Here is a 15,836-nt window from a genome sequence, read left to right on the forward strand (position 1 = left end):
GTAAGCTATATTTTAATTTTAGACGCTGAGGTTCACCACCTGGCTACCGCTAGATCATGACATTTCAACCATGTCGCTTTGAATCACAATAAAAACTTCACATCTTCACGATTGGAAATACATCATAAGAAATTTTGAAAGAGAAATCAAATGAACTAACTTGCAAGATTGAATGATCAAATTTCAATTCCAAATTACCTTATATAGATATTGATAAACTTTGAAAAATGAGATCAACCAAAAAGTAGGGGATACGTGAAGTCTCATTAAACAGACAAAACTTCAAATTACTAGAAGCACTCTAACAACAATAACACCATAAGTTGTCTATTTTGAAAAGGACCAAGTGTCCAAACTTGTTGATAAATGAGATCAGCCGAAAGTAGGGAAGAAGTGAGGCCTTACTAAATAGACAACTTATAATTATTAGAAACATTCTCACTACATTAATACACGCCAAAAAAAAAAAACTGTAAAATTGTAGCCAAAACACACAAAAAAGGGCATAGAAACGAAAACACTTGAACTCTGAAATCTGAACACATTGTTGTAATAACAAAACACTTCACGATCCCAACTTGCAGCACCCGGTTGTTTTGGCTGTGTAGTACGCTTCCGCGAAAATGAATCCTTCTAAATGGCCAGTGGTCATAGCTGCCATAGCGAAGATCAGACACCGTATCTGCATCCAAAGTGCACTCCCTGATAGAAAAAAAAAAAAAAATAATTGTGGATCTATGTGAAAATACAGAAGATGCAGACCAGCAAATATGTAATCAAATTTTTAATTCATGTGTACAGAGGGAGGCCAAATTCGTACAATTATGAAATCAAAATGCATGTCTCAACATATTGAACATGGTTTAACTATGTTAGATGCTTTGTATTGTACTAATAAAATAATGTAGTACTAGTGAGACGTCATTAATTAATCATACAGTTATGTTTAATCGGCAATGGTCAACAATTTTCAATTAGTATTGTGTTAAATCATATTTAAGATAATTACCTTAGCACTCGAGGAGCATAGTGTGTTGTTTTCATTGTGGTCTATCAGTAAAAAGGCCAAGATTAAAGAGATCAGTTTCTTTTTCTTTGGCATTATCCTTCTCGATTGAATCTTCCTTAGAAACAAACCAATTGTAAGGAAGTTGGATTTTGGGCTCAAAGCTACTGCTGATGCTGCTTTCTTCTGCATTATCTATGATCTGCAAAGGAAGATGTATGCTCTTTTCCATTTGTGAGCCCTCTGTGTCTTTCTTGGTTACGACACGCAACCCCCATTCCTTCATAATCAAGCCTTGGCGGGCTTTAAATGTAATTTGTGCTCCTGTTTTTAGAAAATGACAGTGTTCCGAAGAGATATAGATTGTCCAAAGATAGTTTGTCCCATCAACCACATTATAATTATCAATATATAGTGGCATATCAAAGCGTTCTTCCGTGTATTCACTCTCGAAAGAAAGATAAAAATGATGTGGTAGTGGTGGCAAAGAGTGTGATTGATGTGGAGAACTAGACAGTACATGATGGTTGTTTAACTCGAATGTTACAAAAAAGAGAAAGCCGACCCAAGCAACATCCATAAGAGAGTTATTTATCCTTACTATTGAACCCCCTTTAAATCGGTGATCAAACAACTCTGAAATATTGTCGGAGCAGGAAGCACGAATTTCACCAGAGCCATTAGTTTCCTCATGCCAAGGAACAACAAAGTCAAAACCACACCTAAAGTGAAGAGGTTCCTGGTAACAGAACATAAAACACATATGCACATTAGAGTTTAAAATATAAAAAAATAGGCTTAATAGAAGTTAAGAACGAGAGATTCTGTCTGCAAGGTAACTAGATGTTGGGTCATGAGGGGAGTCGAGAATCACCCATATTGGTTCAAGAGCAACACAGAGGTGAGTTAAAAACCATATCTTTATACATAACTTAAAACCATGTTGGGTCTTTAACCTCCACTTTTAAAAATAATATAAAACTTCCAACACACCTCACACTGCACATTGAACATAGTTGCTGGCTTGTTGCAAAAGCAATTGCAGTCGATGAAATACAATTTTGGTTTCCAACTTTCTTCTCCTAATTGATATAATTTAAGATTTGTTTTTTATATTTCTTTAACATAATATAATATGAACATACAAAGTGTTGTGAATTCGAACTCAAATCTCAAACTTCACACCAATGAAATTTAGATTCGTGGAGCAAGTATCAATGGCAACCACTAATAACCAAAATTAACCACAAGCAACAACAACAATATAGACCTAGTCTATAAACCAAGTGCATAGCAAAACCACAATTCAACCAAAGAATAAACAAGATAAAGAGAGTATAAGAAAAGATAACAACACCAATAAATGTTCACCCAGTTCGGTCCAACTTGACCTACTCTGGGGGAGAGATTGTTCTCTCCAATCCACTATCAATGAGTTCTTACAAAGAGATACAAATGGGTTACAAGAAGATAGCTTCAACAAGCTCACAAAGAACAATCCTAATTTCTACCCATTTTTCCAATCTCACCAATGAACAAGACACTCAATGATTTTCACTCACCAAGGTGTTAACAATTGTTTCCCAACACTAGAATCTAACCCCAAAAGAGAACCAACCCTTAGCCTTTGATTCTCTTTTGGTTACACAAGACTCACCCATGTTGCTCACAAAAGATTCTCCACTCATGTGTTTCCCAACCCCATGAATCTTCCCCAAAAGGCACCAACCCTTTTCCCAAGAGCCCCCTCTTTTGGTTCTCTAAGATTCACATCTTGAAGCTTTGGACCTCAGCCAAAGACCCTCAACCTTTAGTATCTAAAACCCTAAAAGTTCCCTCCTTTGGTTTCCATGAGATTCACCAAGCTTTTCCAACAAATGGGCCAAAGAATGCTTATATAGTGTTCAGATTCGGGTAAAATCGTGTCACGTTTTGCCAAATCGTGACACGGTTGATGCATACGACACACGGTACGACCAACCTTATCCTGAAAACGTGTCCAGCAAGCCGAAAATCGTGTCACGTTTTCCCAAAATCGTGTCACGATTGGACACCATGCAAAACATGCTCACTGCATTGCGAAATCGTGACACGCTTCACAATCGTGTCACTCGTGTCACGATTGTGAACTTTTCCTAAAACCATTTTTTGAGTCACATTACAACACAAAGATTGAATATAATAGATGAGCATTACAAATACACATTTATTTTAGTTTTTTGGTAATAAACATGTACACATCTTGAATATAAAAAGTGATAATTTCGACATTAATATAAACATAAATTGGTTATTAGAGACTAAAAACTAAAAAAAAAAATTGTTACAATGAAACACCACATTTTACTTTTTAGCAACTAAAATCAAAATTCGCTATATTTTCAGGGACGAATATTTATTTACCCAAAAATTTATTTATTTTTAGTACTGAAAATAGATCATTAATTGCATGATTTATTATTATTATGTATTAGCCTCTACAAATTTATTCATGTTGAAATTAATTCTAATAATATATGTGTCTCATTTTGATTTAGTCATTATATAGGCTATATTTTTCCTTCAAAAAATATAGGCTATATTTAAGAGACCAAACTCAAATGGTACATATATTATAAGAATAATAAACAAATATTATACGGATAACATATAATAGCATAGATTTTTGTAAAAAAAAATAAAAAATTACAAAGATTATAAATAAATATTCATATATTTGTGAGGATAAAAACAAACAAAATATTTTGCGGAGATCAAATAAAAGAACAATATAGTACAAATAAAAAAGTACTTAAACATATATATGTATTATGTAGAGAACCGTTGTCTTCTGGAATAATTCCTGTGAAAATCTGCTTCATAATTCTTTGTAGATGTTGCATTTCATCAAATCAACCATCAAATTAATAATTCTTATCGAGTAGATCAAATCTATAAAGTTTATTATAAATTTCTACTAAAAAAAAATTAAAGTTATCTATGATCCTTTATCAAATAAGTTCAATTCAACGTACTACTATTCTTTAAAATTAAAAAGAAAAATATCGAGGACTTTTGTTTTTACAATTTTTTGTATACATGATTGTTAAGATAGAGTGTGTCTAATATAGACCACTCAAAACTGATCGAAAAGATAATATTTACTATTTTTCATAAAAAATGGATTTCATAATAATAAATAATAATAAAGATCAACAATAATATTGTACCAAAAAAAAAGATCAACAATAGTATTTTATTAAAATTTACTAAAATAGTAGGGTATACCGTTGAATCGGATTTATATTAGACTATTAAGATAATATAAAAATATTCAACGGTTGAACTTGTGGAATTTAATATCTATAAAGTTATTAATTGAAGAAAATACGAAAAGAGTTATTTTTAGAGTCAATAGATCATTGGTCACTGCATCACTGTTCTCGCATCGCTTTTTTTGTAGAAAGCTCGACCAGCGAGAAATAGTGTTTGGCCGAAGCCAAAAAGAGGTTGACCCACTTCATTCGCTATGGCAATGCAACATCGCTTTTTTTGTAGAAAGCTCGACCAGCGAGAAATAGTGTTTGGCCGAAGCCAAAAAGAGGTTGACCCACTTCATTCGCTATGGCAATGCAACAAGTTTAGATATATTACATCGTAGCCCATTCAAAAAAAGAAAAATATATTATATCGTAGAGAAAAGACAAGCACATACCACGTTAGAAATAGAGAATAAACTTATGAGACAGAGAGGGGAGATAGGCAGAGTACGCACCTTTACTAGTCTTAGCACCCATGTAATGGGGAAGTAATTGAAAGATGCATCGACCGACAAGGATAAAGACTTCATGCAATTGGGAGAATCAAAAATATACAATCCTGATCTATGATTACGGGATCCTGATGTTGCTTTATAACATCTTCCCACTGAATCCGATGGACCACTTTCTGTTGGTAACAAAGGCAGACTTCGAAGCTTACGGCAATGAGACAAGTTTAAATATGATAGATTGTGAAGCCAATTCAACGTAGAAGGAAGTGAAGTGAAGTTATTGCTCCGAAGATCTAGTCTTTCTAGACACCTTAATTCTCCAATTGCATCAGGCATTATGGAAATATTGCAAAAGCTTAAGTCTAGAGAAAGCAAAGATTGCATTTGCACGGTAGAATTGGAAGTCCATCCCAGCTCTTTAAATTCATAGCATCCGCGAAGATCTAGAGTTATAAGAGAAGCCATCTTATTAAAACTGTCAGGTATCCCTGCAAGGTTTCTGCACTCTCTCAAACTTAAGAATCTAAGATTTACAAGATCCCCAATAGATTCATTAATCCTAAATAAACTTGTACATCGATCCATATCAAGATACTGTAGAAAAATCAACCCACTGAAGTTTGGAGTGTTTTCAAGTTTTTCACAACCAGATAGACGCAAAACTTTTAGAGACCATAACTGTGCTGCATTTCCAAAATCAAGGCTAAGTAAACTACTACAGTTCTGCAAACTCAAGAATACAAGTTCTGTAAGAAGTCCAATTGATGGATCCACATGTGATAAGTTTATACATCCTGTAAGATCTAGCCGCAAAAGATTTAGGATTCCCTTGAAACATGGAGTCGTCTTCAGATTTTTAGAGTTGCTAAGATCCATCCTTTTCAAATTGGGAAGGCGCTGTGAAGTGAGAATTAACCACCAATATGTTAGTATTTCTGTATTAAAACTTAAACTTCATATCAACTAGTATGATGTAGATTTGCAATAATTAGATTAAAAAATACACTTACAACTTACTTGCATTAATATACTTTTTATACTGCAAAAGCACTCAAACGCCTAACTAGTATTCCAGCTTAGAACCCGTTTGACCTAATTTTTTGTTTTGAGTTTATCATCAACTAGTACACTAAAGTTTTTTTTTTTTTTTGACAAGCAGTACACTTAAAGATTAAAGCTAACAAAAACAACTTTAATATTTTTAGGCTTAAGCGTCACTTTTATGCATACATATATTTGGTCAAAAGTATATTATAATTATTTATTGGAAGCAAACACTTATATATTTTCTTGGATAATCATTTGTCGACATTTATATATATTCATACAATTTTATATTATTTCTGAACATACGAGTATTTATTTGTATGATTTAAAACGAGTAATAAAATTTGAGGTCTAGGTTTCAAATCTAAAATGTATCAACTCAGATGTTAGAGTTTTACTTTGTAATTTTAAAGGACAGAGATTGAATCTCCCCCAAGACAGTTTTTTTTTTTTTTTTTGTAGTGGCCCAAAGACAATTGTAACTTGGCAATTAGTGTCATTATTATTAATAAAATCTCTTCTTTTCAAAAAGTGTCAGTATGATTAATAAAATTTCCTCTTCTAACAAAAATACTAATATTTTCCGTAAAAATAAAAAAGCTCAGTTAAATAAAAAATAGAATTTTTCTAGTTACACCCTCAAAATATCTGGTTACACCCAAAATTTTATCAATTTTTATCAAAATACCAAAATAACCCCTAGCCTCAAATTAACTTTACAAATTCTATATTTTTATCTTCTAAACATCTATTGAAGGTGAAGAAACTTGATGAAAGATTATAGATTGAATAAAAATAAAAATCTTCCACTAACATTCAATTGTACAGGAAAATGAAATTTAAAGCTATTACCAAATCCTACTACTCAAGCTTATAGTTCAGATTCACCACATAGCTTAGCACTCAAGTTACCTAGCTAGCTTAGCTTAGCTTAGTTTTAGTTATGCTGGTTGCTACTCTATGCTAATTATTGTACAGCACCAGCTTTCTATATATACTCATTGTACTCTCTTATTACTCATTCAATAATATACATTTTTCAATTTATAATATGGTATCAGTTTTCTTTCTTTCTCTCTCATGAGAGTTAGTTACGATCCATAACTGCTTTCGCCATTGATGCTTGTTCATCAAGCTTTTTCTTTTCTCGTTTTCTCCTTGTTTTGTTACAGAATCTTCGTGATTCTTTATTGATCTTCTCGTTTTTGTTCTCAATTTGACATTGAGATTCTCTGTTTTCTTCATTCACATTTTTCTGTGAATTTTTTTCTCGTTTTTCCTTTTGAATCTTCATCTTCCTCCTTTTGTTTCCTGCAATCATGGTGCGTGCAAATCAACTTCCTCATACTGAATCAACGTTCTTCGTTCATCCTAGTGAAGGACCTAATTCAATGATTGTTTCACCTAAATTCAATGGTTCCAACTATCTTGCATGGAGCAGATCTATGCAACTGCTATTGGTGCCAAAAAATAAGCTTCCTTTCATCAATGGATCCTTACCAATTCCAGATGCAGATGACCTTGCTGGAACAATATGTGTTTAACAATGCCACTTTAAGTTTTGATGATAAAAAGGAATTAAAAATTATATGTCTTTAATTCAAGTATAGATTCTGAAAGAACAAATGAGAGCAGTGAAATTTACAAAAGAAGCTTGTGTTGCAAGGAAGACGACAGAGTCTGAAGACAAAGAGCGTCTGAAGACTATTAGAAGCTGTCCACCAGAAGCTGGCGTCATCAGAGAGTCTGAAGAACCATCAGAAGCTGGAGTTCATCATAGTTTGAAGACTAGAAGCTGAAGTTGGTTAAAAGTTGTTATTCTGAATGGATATCATTGCAGAAGGAATGGAAACCTGGAGCAACGACTATTTTAGAGGAATTAGAAGGCATTGGATGTTTATCCACTGAAGAGCGAAGGAAAAGGACATAGTACAATTGTACAACCACTACTCCAATTCTCATGTCTGCAGTAGTACAAGATAACAGCTGTGACTACATTATTGGTTATTCTCTATTCAAGGAATGGATTCAAAATTGTTCCTTCATAGGACAATAACCAAATCAAGCAACAGATCATTGGTGATTATTAAGCTTGAACAACTACTCTTTTTGATGTGCTGGCAATCAACAACGTTTCTTTCACACCTCTATATAAAGGAGTGAATACTTGAAGATTGTAAGTGACTCACGACAATTTTACAAGTGTCAAAACTCGCTGAAATTGTTTTCCCATCAAAGTTCACTTAGAATTTCTTATCAATTGTCAAATCTTAAAAATTCTAGAGTCTTAAAAAGTCTGTATCTAATTTGTATTGTGAACACCACTGATTGTATATCAAGTGTTCAATCTCAAACATATTTATGTGTAATTGTTTTTGTTTAGAAGTCTCTTGCTTTTGTGCTTGAGCATAGGAAGACTCTTGCGTGTGTGCTTGAGCATAGGAAACCTCTTGCTTTTGTGCTTGAGTAGTTTGAAGTCTCTTGCTTTTGTGCTTGAGCAATTGTAATCAGATATTGATTTTAGTGAACTATTCTTAGAAGTGCAAGGGGGACATGACTACTTCCGGATTGTGAAAGGAACCTATATAATTGTTTGGTGTCTTTCTCTTCTCTCTATCTCTTTACTTTATATGCTGCATAAGACTCTGAACTTTATTCAACTCTGAAGTTACCTACTAATCAAGCTCATAGTTCAGATTCACCACATAGCTTAGCACTAAAGTTACCTAGCTTAGCTTAGCTTAGTTTTAGTTATGGTTGCTACTCTATGCTAATTACTGTACATCACCAACTTTCTATATAAACTCATTGTATTCTCTTATTACTCATTCAATAATATACAATTTTCAGTTCATAATAAAAGCAATTTAATATGTTTTCGATTAGTTTTTTTTGCACCTGCAAAACTTACAGTGAATTCTATACATAGATTAAAGTGAAGTTAGTTTACATAGTACTCCCTCCGTTTCAAAATACATGTCCAATTTTTGCAATGTGCACTATTCACTTGACTTATTTTGACTATACTTTTTAACTAATGTATAAATACAAATATTAGCATGTAAGATGTTGTTTGATTTGTCTCGACAAATATTTTCAAAATATTAAATTTTTTTAATTTTTTACTTTAGATAATTAAAGATATTAACGGTCAAAATTGTGCATTGGCATATGTGAAGTGGTTGACTTGAACGGGTTAAGATCCTCTCCATTTATAAAAGTAAATGAAAGAAGCAATTTGGAGATGGATAGACACAAAAAATAGGTGGTGTGTCCTATCATTAAGTGAGTCCCACCATCATTAATTATTTTGTACTTTTTATGTGTCTTTATCTCTCTAAATGGAGGAAATGGAGAGGGAAATAAATGGAGAGGATCTTGACTCGACTTGAACATGTATTTTGAAACGGTAAAGATTGAAAATTTAAAAAGTGTAAAGAAATTAAGGATATTTTGGTCATTGAGGTGTAACACAAAATACTTAGGGTGCAACTAGAAATAATCTAAAAAATATTATGTGAATTCATCGATGACATTCGATTTTTATGAGGTGAATCATATGTGCAGTGGATTTTTGATAGGGAACTAAACAAAAGTATTTTAATATTATTTCAAAAAAGTATTTTAATATAGTCTTCTTTTTTGTCAAAAAAAGTATTTTTTATTTCAAAAAATAAAGTATTTTAATAAAGAAATTATCTAATATATATGAAAATTGCAATAATATAAATACCTGGTTGCCTGTCCATAGTTGTTCAATGCTGCTATTAGGCATATTAAATTCTACTAGCTGATATGGTTGAAAATCTGATGGCAAAGATATGAACGGGTAACCAATCCACAAAAGATAACATAGGGAATTGGAAAGCAAGTTGGGGTTTCCTGAAAATTTTGAATGAAGTAATATGAGCACTTTCAAATTTTCCATTTTCGATAAATCTTCATCCCTCAACTGATTGAATTTGCTGACATCCTCCTTTTGATTTAGAATTATAGCTTTAGTTTTTATTGCTTCCTGAAAAATTAAGAATGATCATATTATAAAATGGAATAAAAAATAAATGATTCAAATCAACTAGATCGGAAGAGAATGATAAAACAAATTTTAGATGATCAAAATAATTTTTTTGACAAATACAAACTCAATTCATTTCATTAATAACAGCAGTCGTAATACAAGATGACATTTAAGAACTAGAATAAGATAATGACGTCATGGCTAACAAGTGGTCAACATTATGTGTTTGTCTCCAAATGAAATTTATTTTAAAGTTTTGATGATATAGAACTGAAGCTTTTCAAACATTGAGAATAGAGCCGAACATGGAATTATGTTGAGATTTCGTCAAGTTGTCAACCACTTCCTTACAATCAAATGTGATAGACGCCAAAGGAAACCTCAAATTACCATTTTAAACCTCGCTTTTCTGCCTCGTTTGGTTGTGGGAGACCTTTAAACCAAGTTGTCTTTACCGCAATGAACACCCCTCGTTCCCATATACGACACATACCGACCCCAAAGCATTCATGATCCTTAAAAGTTGTTGCATCGACAATGCATTTCACTGCTCTCGCTAATGAGCTAGACCACTTGTCCCGCCTATGTTACATTATCTCATTGTTATGGTGTTCTCCCTGTTCTCTCCTTTTCTGGCTTTCTCGGACTAGCTGCCATTGTGCTCACTGAGATGCACGGCGGAGTTTCGACGTCATTCCACAATTTATCGTTTCTACTCTTTAGGATACACCAAAGAATCGTTACAAAATAAAAGAAGTTGTGTCTGATGTAGGAATTCTAATAACTGAAATAAAAGAGCTACAAACCCACCCAAAATTTCCAAATTCACTTGTATAATATGAGAAAGACTTTTGCACTCGAAACATGCTCTAATTTTGTACATCCTAAAAAGATATGTTAGTCATTATCGTATGAGATCTCATTTTGTTACGGTGTTTTCATTATCTCAATTATACCCTTAAACAACTTTTTTTATAATAAAGATTGTTGTTGGTGTCTTTAAAAAATAAAAAAAATTAGATTATAATTTTTTGTTATAGATAATCATGGTTAGTTTGATTTGCTATAATTTGAAAGCAAAAACATTCATATTTTTACTTTTAATCAAAAACAAAATTTCATAAAAACAATATCGTTCATGATTTTCAAACATGCTTAATAAAAAGAACAGAAAGAAAGACATGTGAGTGTCCGTCTTTTCGCTAAATAATAAAAGTTGAAACAAGGATAATATAACCTAATAATAATAATAGTTGTTACCAAATAATATTGAGATTTTAAAGAGATCATCTCCCCTTCCTCTGAAAAACTTCGATTTGGGAGTAAGCAAAAAGTGGGATTTTACTCCTCATCCTCTCCCCTCCCATTTCATTCTAAAAATTGAACCAAACACGTCAAATTAAAAATATTCTCTCCGCTTACGTCCCCTCTCCTCCAAAACTCTCGAACTAAACCGATCCTAGAGGCTAAAACACGGTATACCTAAAGAATAAAATGATTAAAACTGAAGGAAAAAAATAGAATCTATTTAGAAGAAATATATATTACCGTCTCGTGAGCATAGCTCAGTTGGTAGGACAGTGCATTATTATATGTAGGGGCCGGGGTTCGAACCCCAGACACCCCACTTATTCACCTTATAAGGTGAATTCTAACCACTAGGTTACCTGACCAAAAAAAACAAAAATACATATATATTACCGATTTTGTAATCATTGCCTGATAGAAATCACGGTAAAGCCATAACCTGCTCCATAATCTTGGCTCCTCGGGATGTTGTTCCCGAACAATTTGCTTCCCCAACTCTTTCAACATTTCATGCATATGAATTTCTTGGTTTCTAATAGTTATTAGTGATTTTTCAGCAAGAAGTGGAATTCCAATATCAGGCTGCAATCCACAAGCATCTAGAATTGCCCTTACATAATTTTTCCTCTCCCCATCAAAGAAGCAAGCAACATGCAAAAATATTTCTCTCTCTCTTGGTTGTAGTCCCTCAAAACTTGACTGAAGAACTTTCATAATTCCATTATCCGGATTATTATCCAATCCTTCCAATGTTGCTCTCCATTGGGTGGTATTTCTTTTATACAAGAATGAACCCATTACTCTAATTGCTAATGGAAGACCTTGAGCATATTTTAGTACCTTAGGAATAAGTTTTGCATAACCGGGGCTTGAATTATCACTTCTGAAGGCTTTTCTACATAGAAGTTTATGAGCATCATTATCATTCATCAATTCAACCTCATAAACTATATCAGCTCCATATTCTTTGAGAATATGCTCATCCCTAGTGGTTATGATTATTCTGCTTCCTGCACAAAGAGCTGTAGGATTTATTTGCAATTCTTGCAGTTGCACAGATTCATCAACACCGTCAAGAACTACAAGGAGCTTCAACTTGTATAACCTATTTGTTATAATTCCATTTATTTCAGAAGGATTGTATCGATTCAGATTTTTTTCTTTTATAGTTTGATGGAGTATTCGTTTCTGTACTTCAATAGCACCACCATATCTATAAATTTTGCTGACATCCGCAATGAAACAACAAGCAACAAATTGATAGTGAAGTGAGATTGTGTCATACAAGACAGTTGCAAGAGTTGTCTTTCCTATGCCATCCATCCCCCATATTCCCAAAACTTGACAACCATCATCATTCGAGCTTAGTTTCAAAAGGTTTTCTATTGCTTTTACTCGAGGTTGTATTCCAATAAGGTCATTGGCAGATCCTGAGAATTTACGACCAACCCTTTCTATTACAGCTTGAACAATACTGTCAATCTCTTTAAATTCTAACCTGAAAGAGGCATGAAACAGCAAAATCACTAAATTATCACCAAAGAGAAAATTACAATTTGCTTAAAAAAATTTAATATTTCAAGTCATTCTTCTAGGTTAATTTGCACAAAAATATATTGAAGTCGTTCTTCTATCAATCCATTTGGGGTCGATCCTATGGGGCCAAATATTGATTATTCTGTTCCTCACAATAACAAAAAAATTCTGCTTAGGTTGGTTGTTCGTATAGAGATAAAAAACTTCAGTTTATATTAAGGGGTATTTAATGCTAGATATCAAGAATGATTTTATCAAGAAAGTTTCAAGAATGACATGGCAGAATAATCACCCTTAGATTTCAATCTTATTTATTAACCTTTCATAAAAAAAAAATACATTAACACCAATCACCCCATGATTTCCGGCCAGATTGAGATTTTATTGGCTAACATTAATTTCAGAATAATTTCTTGATAAAATCTAAGGGTGATTATTCTGCCATGTCATTCTTGAAATTTTCTTGATAAAATCTTTCTTGATATATAGCATTGCTCTTTGTTTAAATATTGCAAAAACGGCCGTACTTTTTTGAATAAAACATTTTTCAAAATAAAGTGAGACAAATTGGTGTGTGTATGCTTTAACAGCAATGATAGGTAGACACCAACTGTACATCCCTTTGTACCACTGTGGAAAATTTAAGTTAAACAAATATATGGTCTTTGTGACCACATTTTTTTAATTGCGCGACCACTATTTATTTGGTTAACAAAGTGAAAAAATAGTAGTCACGTGCATTTTAGTTGTGTGACTAGCTTCTAAATACTGGAAAAATAGTAGTCATGCAACTGGAAAAAAAGTGGTCACACAGAGCATATATTTGGTTAACTTAAATTTTCCATAATGGTACAAAGGGGTGTACATATTAAGGGTGTCTACCAATCTTTATTCATGCTTTAATGTCATAATTTATGTGTAATTAAATCTGTTTGTTAATATTAGTTGTAACATCTAGTAGCCTTGTAACATTTGTTTTTGTTCATCCTTGTAACGTTTTATTTATTTATGAGTTTCCACTTTAGAAGCCTTCATTTCTATTGGCATATACCTATTAACCACCCTTTTAGATGGCCTTCAAAACCAGTTTGAAGGTATTTAAACTAAAAAAGCATTATAGCATTATCTAAAGACAATGTCTTAAGTTGACCTAATTCACTACCTTTTTGCCGAGGACATGCTTATATTTGGTTGTTACAATGAATATACTACATTGTTTTGCACGATTATAACCTTCTTTTCTTCCAAGCCTTAATATGGTTCTGCCAATTTTAGATTTGAAAATTCCACTCACAGTAAATCGTGACCTAGGCCTCCTCCAATTTTGAAAGGGCTATTGTTGACCAAGGAGACAGTTTTGAAAAGTTTTGTTTGTTGACCAAGAAGCTACAATACAGTTCTAATTAGAATTGATGGTGCTTCAAACACTGTTAACTTGAGGGGATGTGAGTGTGTTTTTAAAATTATAGGGGGTGTTTGTGTTGTTTATTGAAACAACATATGTTAATGTAATCTCCCCTTTATTATATTGATAATGCTTGTTAAGAATAACAATAGAGAAATAACCATTATATACTTACTTATTCCTGACATCCCAACCCACTAATCCAGCCAAGCAGGTCATAGCTCTCTTCCACCCATCAACTTTGTGTGGATCATCATGTTTGAACTTCTTAGTGTGTAAAATGAAAGCCTTCTCATACACTCCATTTTGTTTTCGCACATGAGATGGATCAACATCATAGAAAACAGGGAAAACAATATGCTTTAGTTTTGTACGACATTTATCAATAGCAATCATTTCATCCAAACACCATGTTGATGAAGCATAATCTTTTGAGAAGACAATAATAGAAACCCGTGAATGTTCAATTGCATGTAGAAGTTGGGGTGAAATGGATTCCCCTTTATCAAGTTGTTTGTCGTCTTTGAAAGTGAAAATACCTTTTCTAATGAGATGATTGTAGAGATTATCAACAAAGGTGTTGCGCGTGTCAGGACCTCTAAAACTGATAAAGACATCATATCCATAGCTTTGGATGTTGGCTGAAGAACTAGCAGTTGTACTTGTACCTTCTTGGCCTGAGGTGCTTGTATCGGAAAATGACTCACGACCACACAGAGCATGCAGCGGTCGTGAGAGCCAAGATATCGAAGTTAAACGATCTGTGTATATCATATAGAAACGCATCTTATCAATCAAAGTATAATAACAAACGGAATTACCTATAAATGATTAGATTTTGATTTTGGAAGTTATGAAGCATGAATCCAACACGACATAGACACATAGACACACATATGTGCTATATGTAATTTTTTTTTTAGGGATACTATATGTAATTATAATGATGTAAACCAAATATAAGCATTTTTTTTCATAAGGGAAAGCCAAATATGAGCACGATGAGATGAAATTTAATGATTCACATAATGAAAGTTAGAAGCATAATTCAATCAATAAAAAAAAATATGAAAAAAAGTACCGAAATTAGACAAATTACAAACCACGACAGAAAAACAATAAAATAGGCAGATATTAATTTAAATATGCCTCATCCAAACTCGGTCAGTGTCAAAGCATAATGAAAGTCGATACTAGTCACTAGTCAGACACACATGCCATATCATTATCCTTGTTTCTAACTTTCATTATGATTAGATTTTGATTCTGAAAGTTATATAGCATGGATCCAAGCACGACACAGACCAGTCACATAAAGAACACGACATGTACTTCATTATTTATGTTATAAAGAAGTAAACAAACCAAATATGAGCATCATGAGATGATATTTGATGATTCACATAATCAAAGTTAAAAGCATAACTCAATCAATCAAAAACAAAAACATGAATAAAACAAATTACAAATACCCGTCGAACGCCAGCCATATCATTATTCTTACTTCATAGATAAATAAATAATAAGTGGAGTTAACCTCCCATGGTATAGGTATGGCATTATTAGTTTGTACCAGATTTTTTTGACGTTGAGTTTGAGTCCATTGATCTTCTCTCAGTTCCTTCCTGGGTTGGAGAGGATGTATTGCTGTCTTGAAGAGAATTACCATAGACAAATTAATTGACAGATATAGTGGATACTGAAGGCCCTAATAAGAGAAGGAAAGTCCGTTTTACATAAAAAGTTGAGCATCTTCCTCCGTTTC

At 32.9% G+C, this 15,836-nt stretch overlaps 1 protein-coding gene across 1 annotated transcript; it reads right to left on the bottom strand.

Moving 5' to 3' along the window:
- Positions 1–173: 173 nt before the first annotated feature.
- LOC146908059 (TMV resistance protein N-like) lies at positions 174–15,836 on the bottom strand. The gene is made up of 7 exons (XM_085726774.1): positions 15,645–15,836; positions 14,247–14,832; positions 11,524–12,628; positions 9,538–9,819; positions 4,761–5,654; positions 1,010–1,745; positions 174–702 (listed from the first exon to the last, which is right to left on the bottom strand). The coding sequence occupies exons 1-6, from the start codon at positions 15,673–15,675 to the stop codon at positions 1,041–1,043; spliced, it is 3,603 nt and encodes a 1,200-aa protein (XP_085582900.1). The 5' UTR covers positions 15,676–15,836; the 3' UTR covers positions 174–702; positions 1,010–1,040.

The sequence above is a fragment of the Medicago sativa genome, chromosome 7 (assembly GCF_051527215.1).
Source record: "Medicago sativa cultivar Bolivia chromosome 7, Bolivia_mono, whole genome shotgun sequence".
In the NCBI taxonomy this organism is placed as follows: Eukaryota; Viridiplantae; Streptophyta; class Magnoliopsida; order Fabales; family Fabaceae; genus Medicago; species Medicago sativa.

What these genes read in the sequence shown, in the direction of transcription:
- LOC146908059 (XM_085726774.1), bottom strand. Translation starts at nt 15,675, where the DNA reads ATGGACTCAAACTCAACGTCAAAAAAATCTG. An exon ending in CTCAACGTCAAAAAAATCTG is followed by an intron (nt 14,833 to 15,644) that starts GTACAAACTAAT and finishes TGATATACACAG; the next exon opens with ATCGTTTAACTTCGATATCT. An exon ending in GGGTGCTAAGACTAGTAAAG is followed by an intron (nt 1,746 to 4,760) that starts GTGCGTACTCTG and finishes TTCTGTTACCAG; the next exon opens with GAACCTCTTCACTTTAGGTG.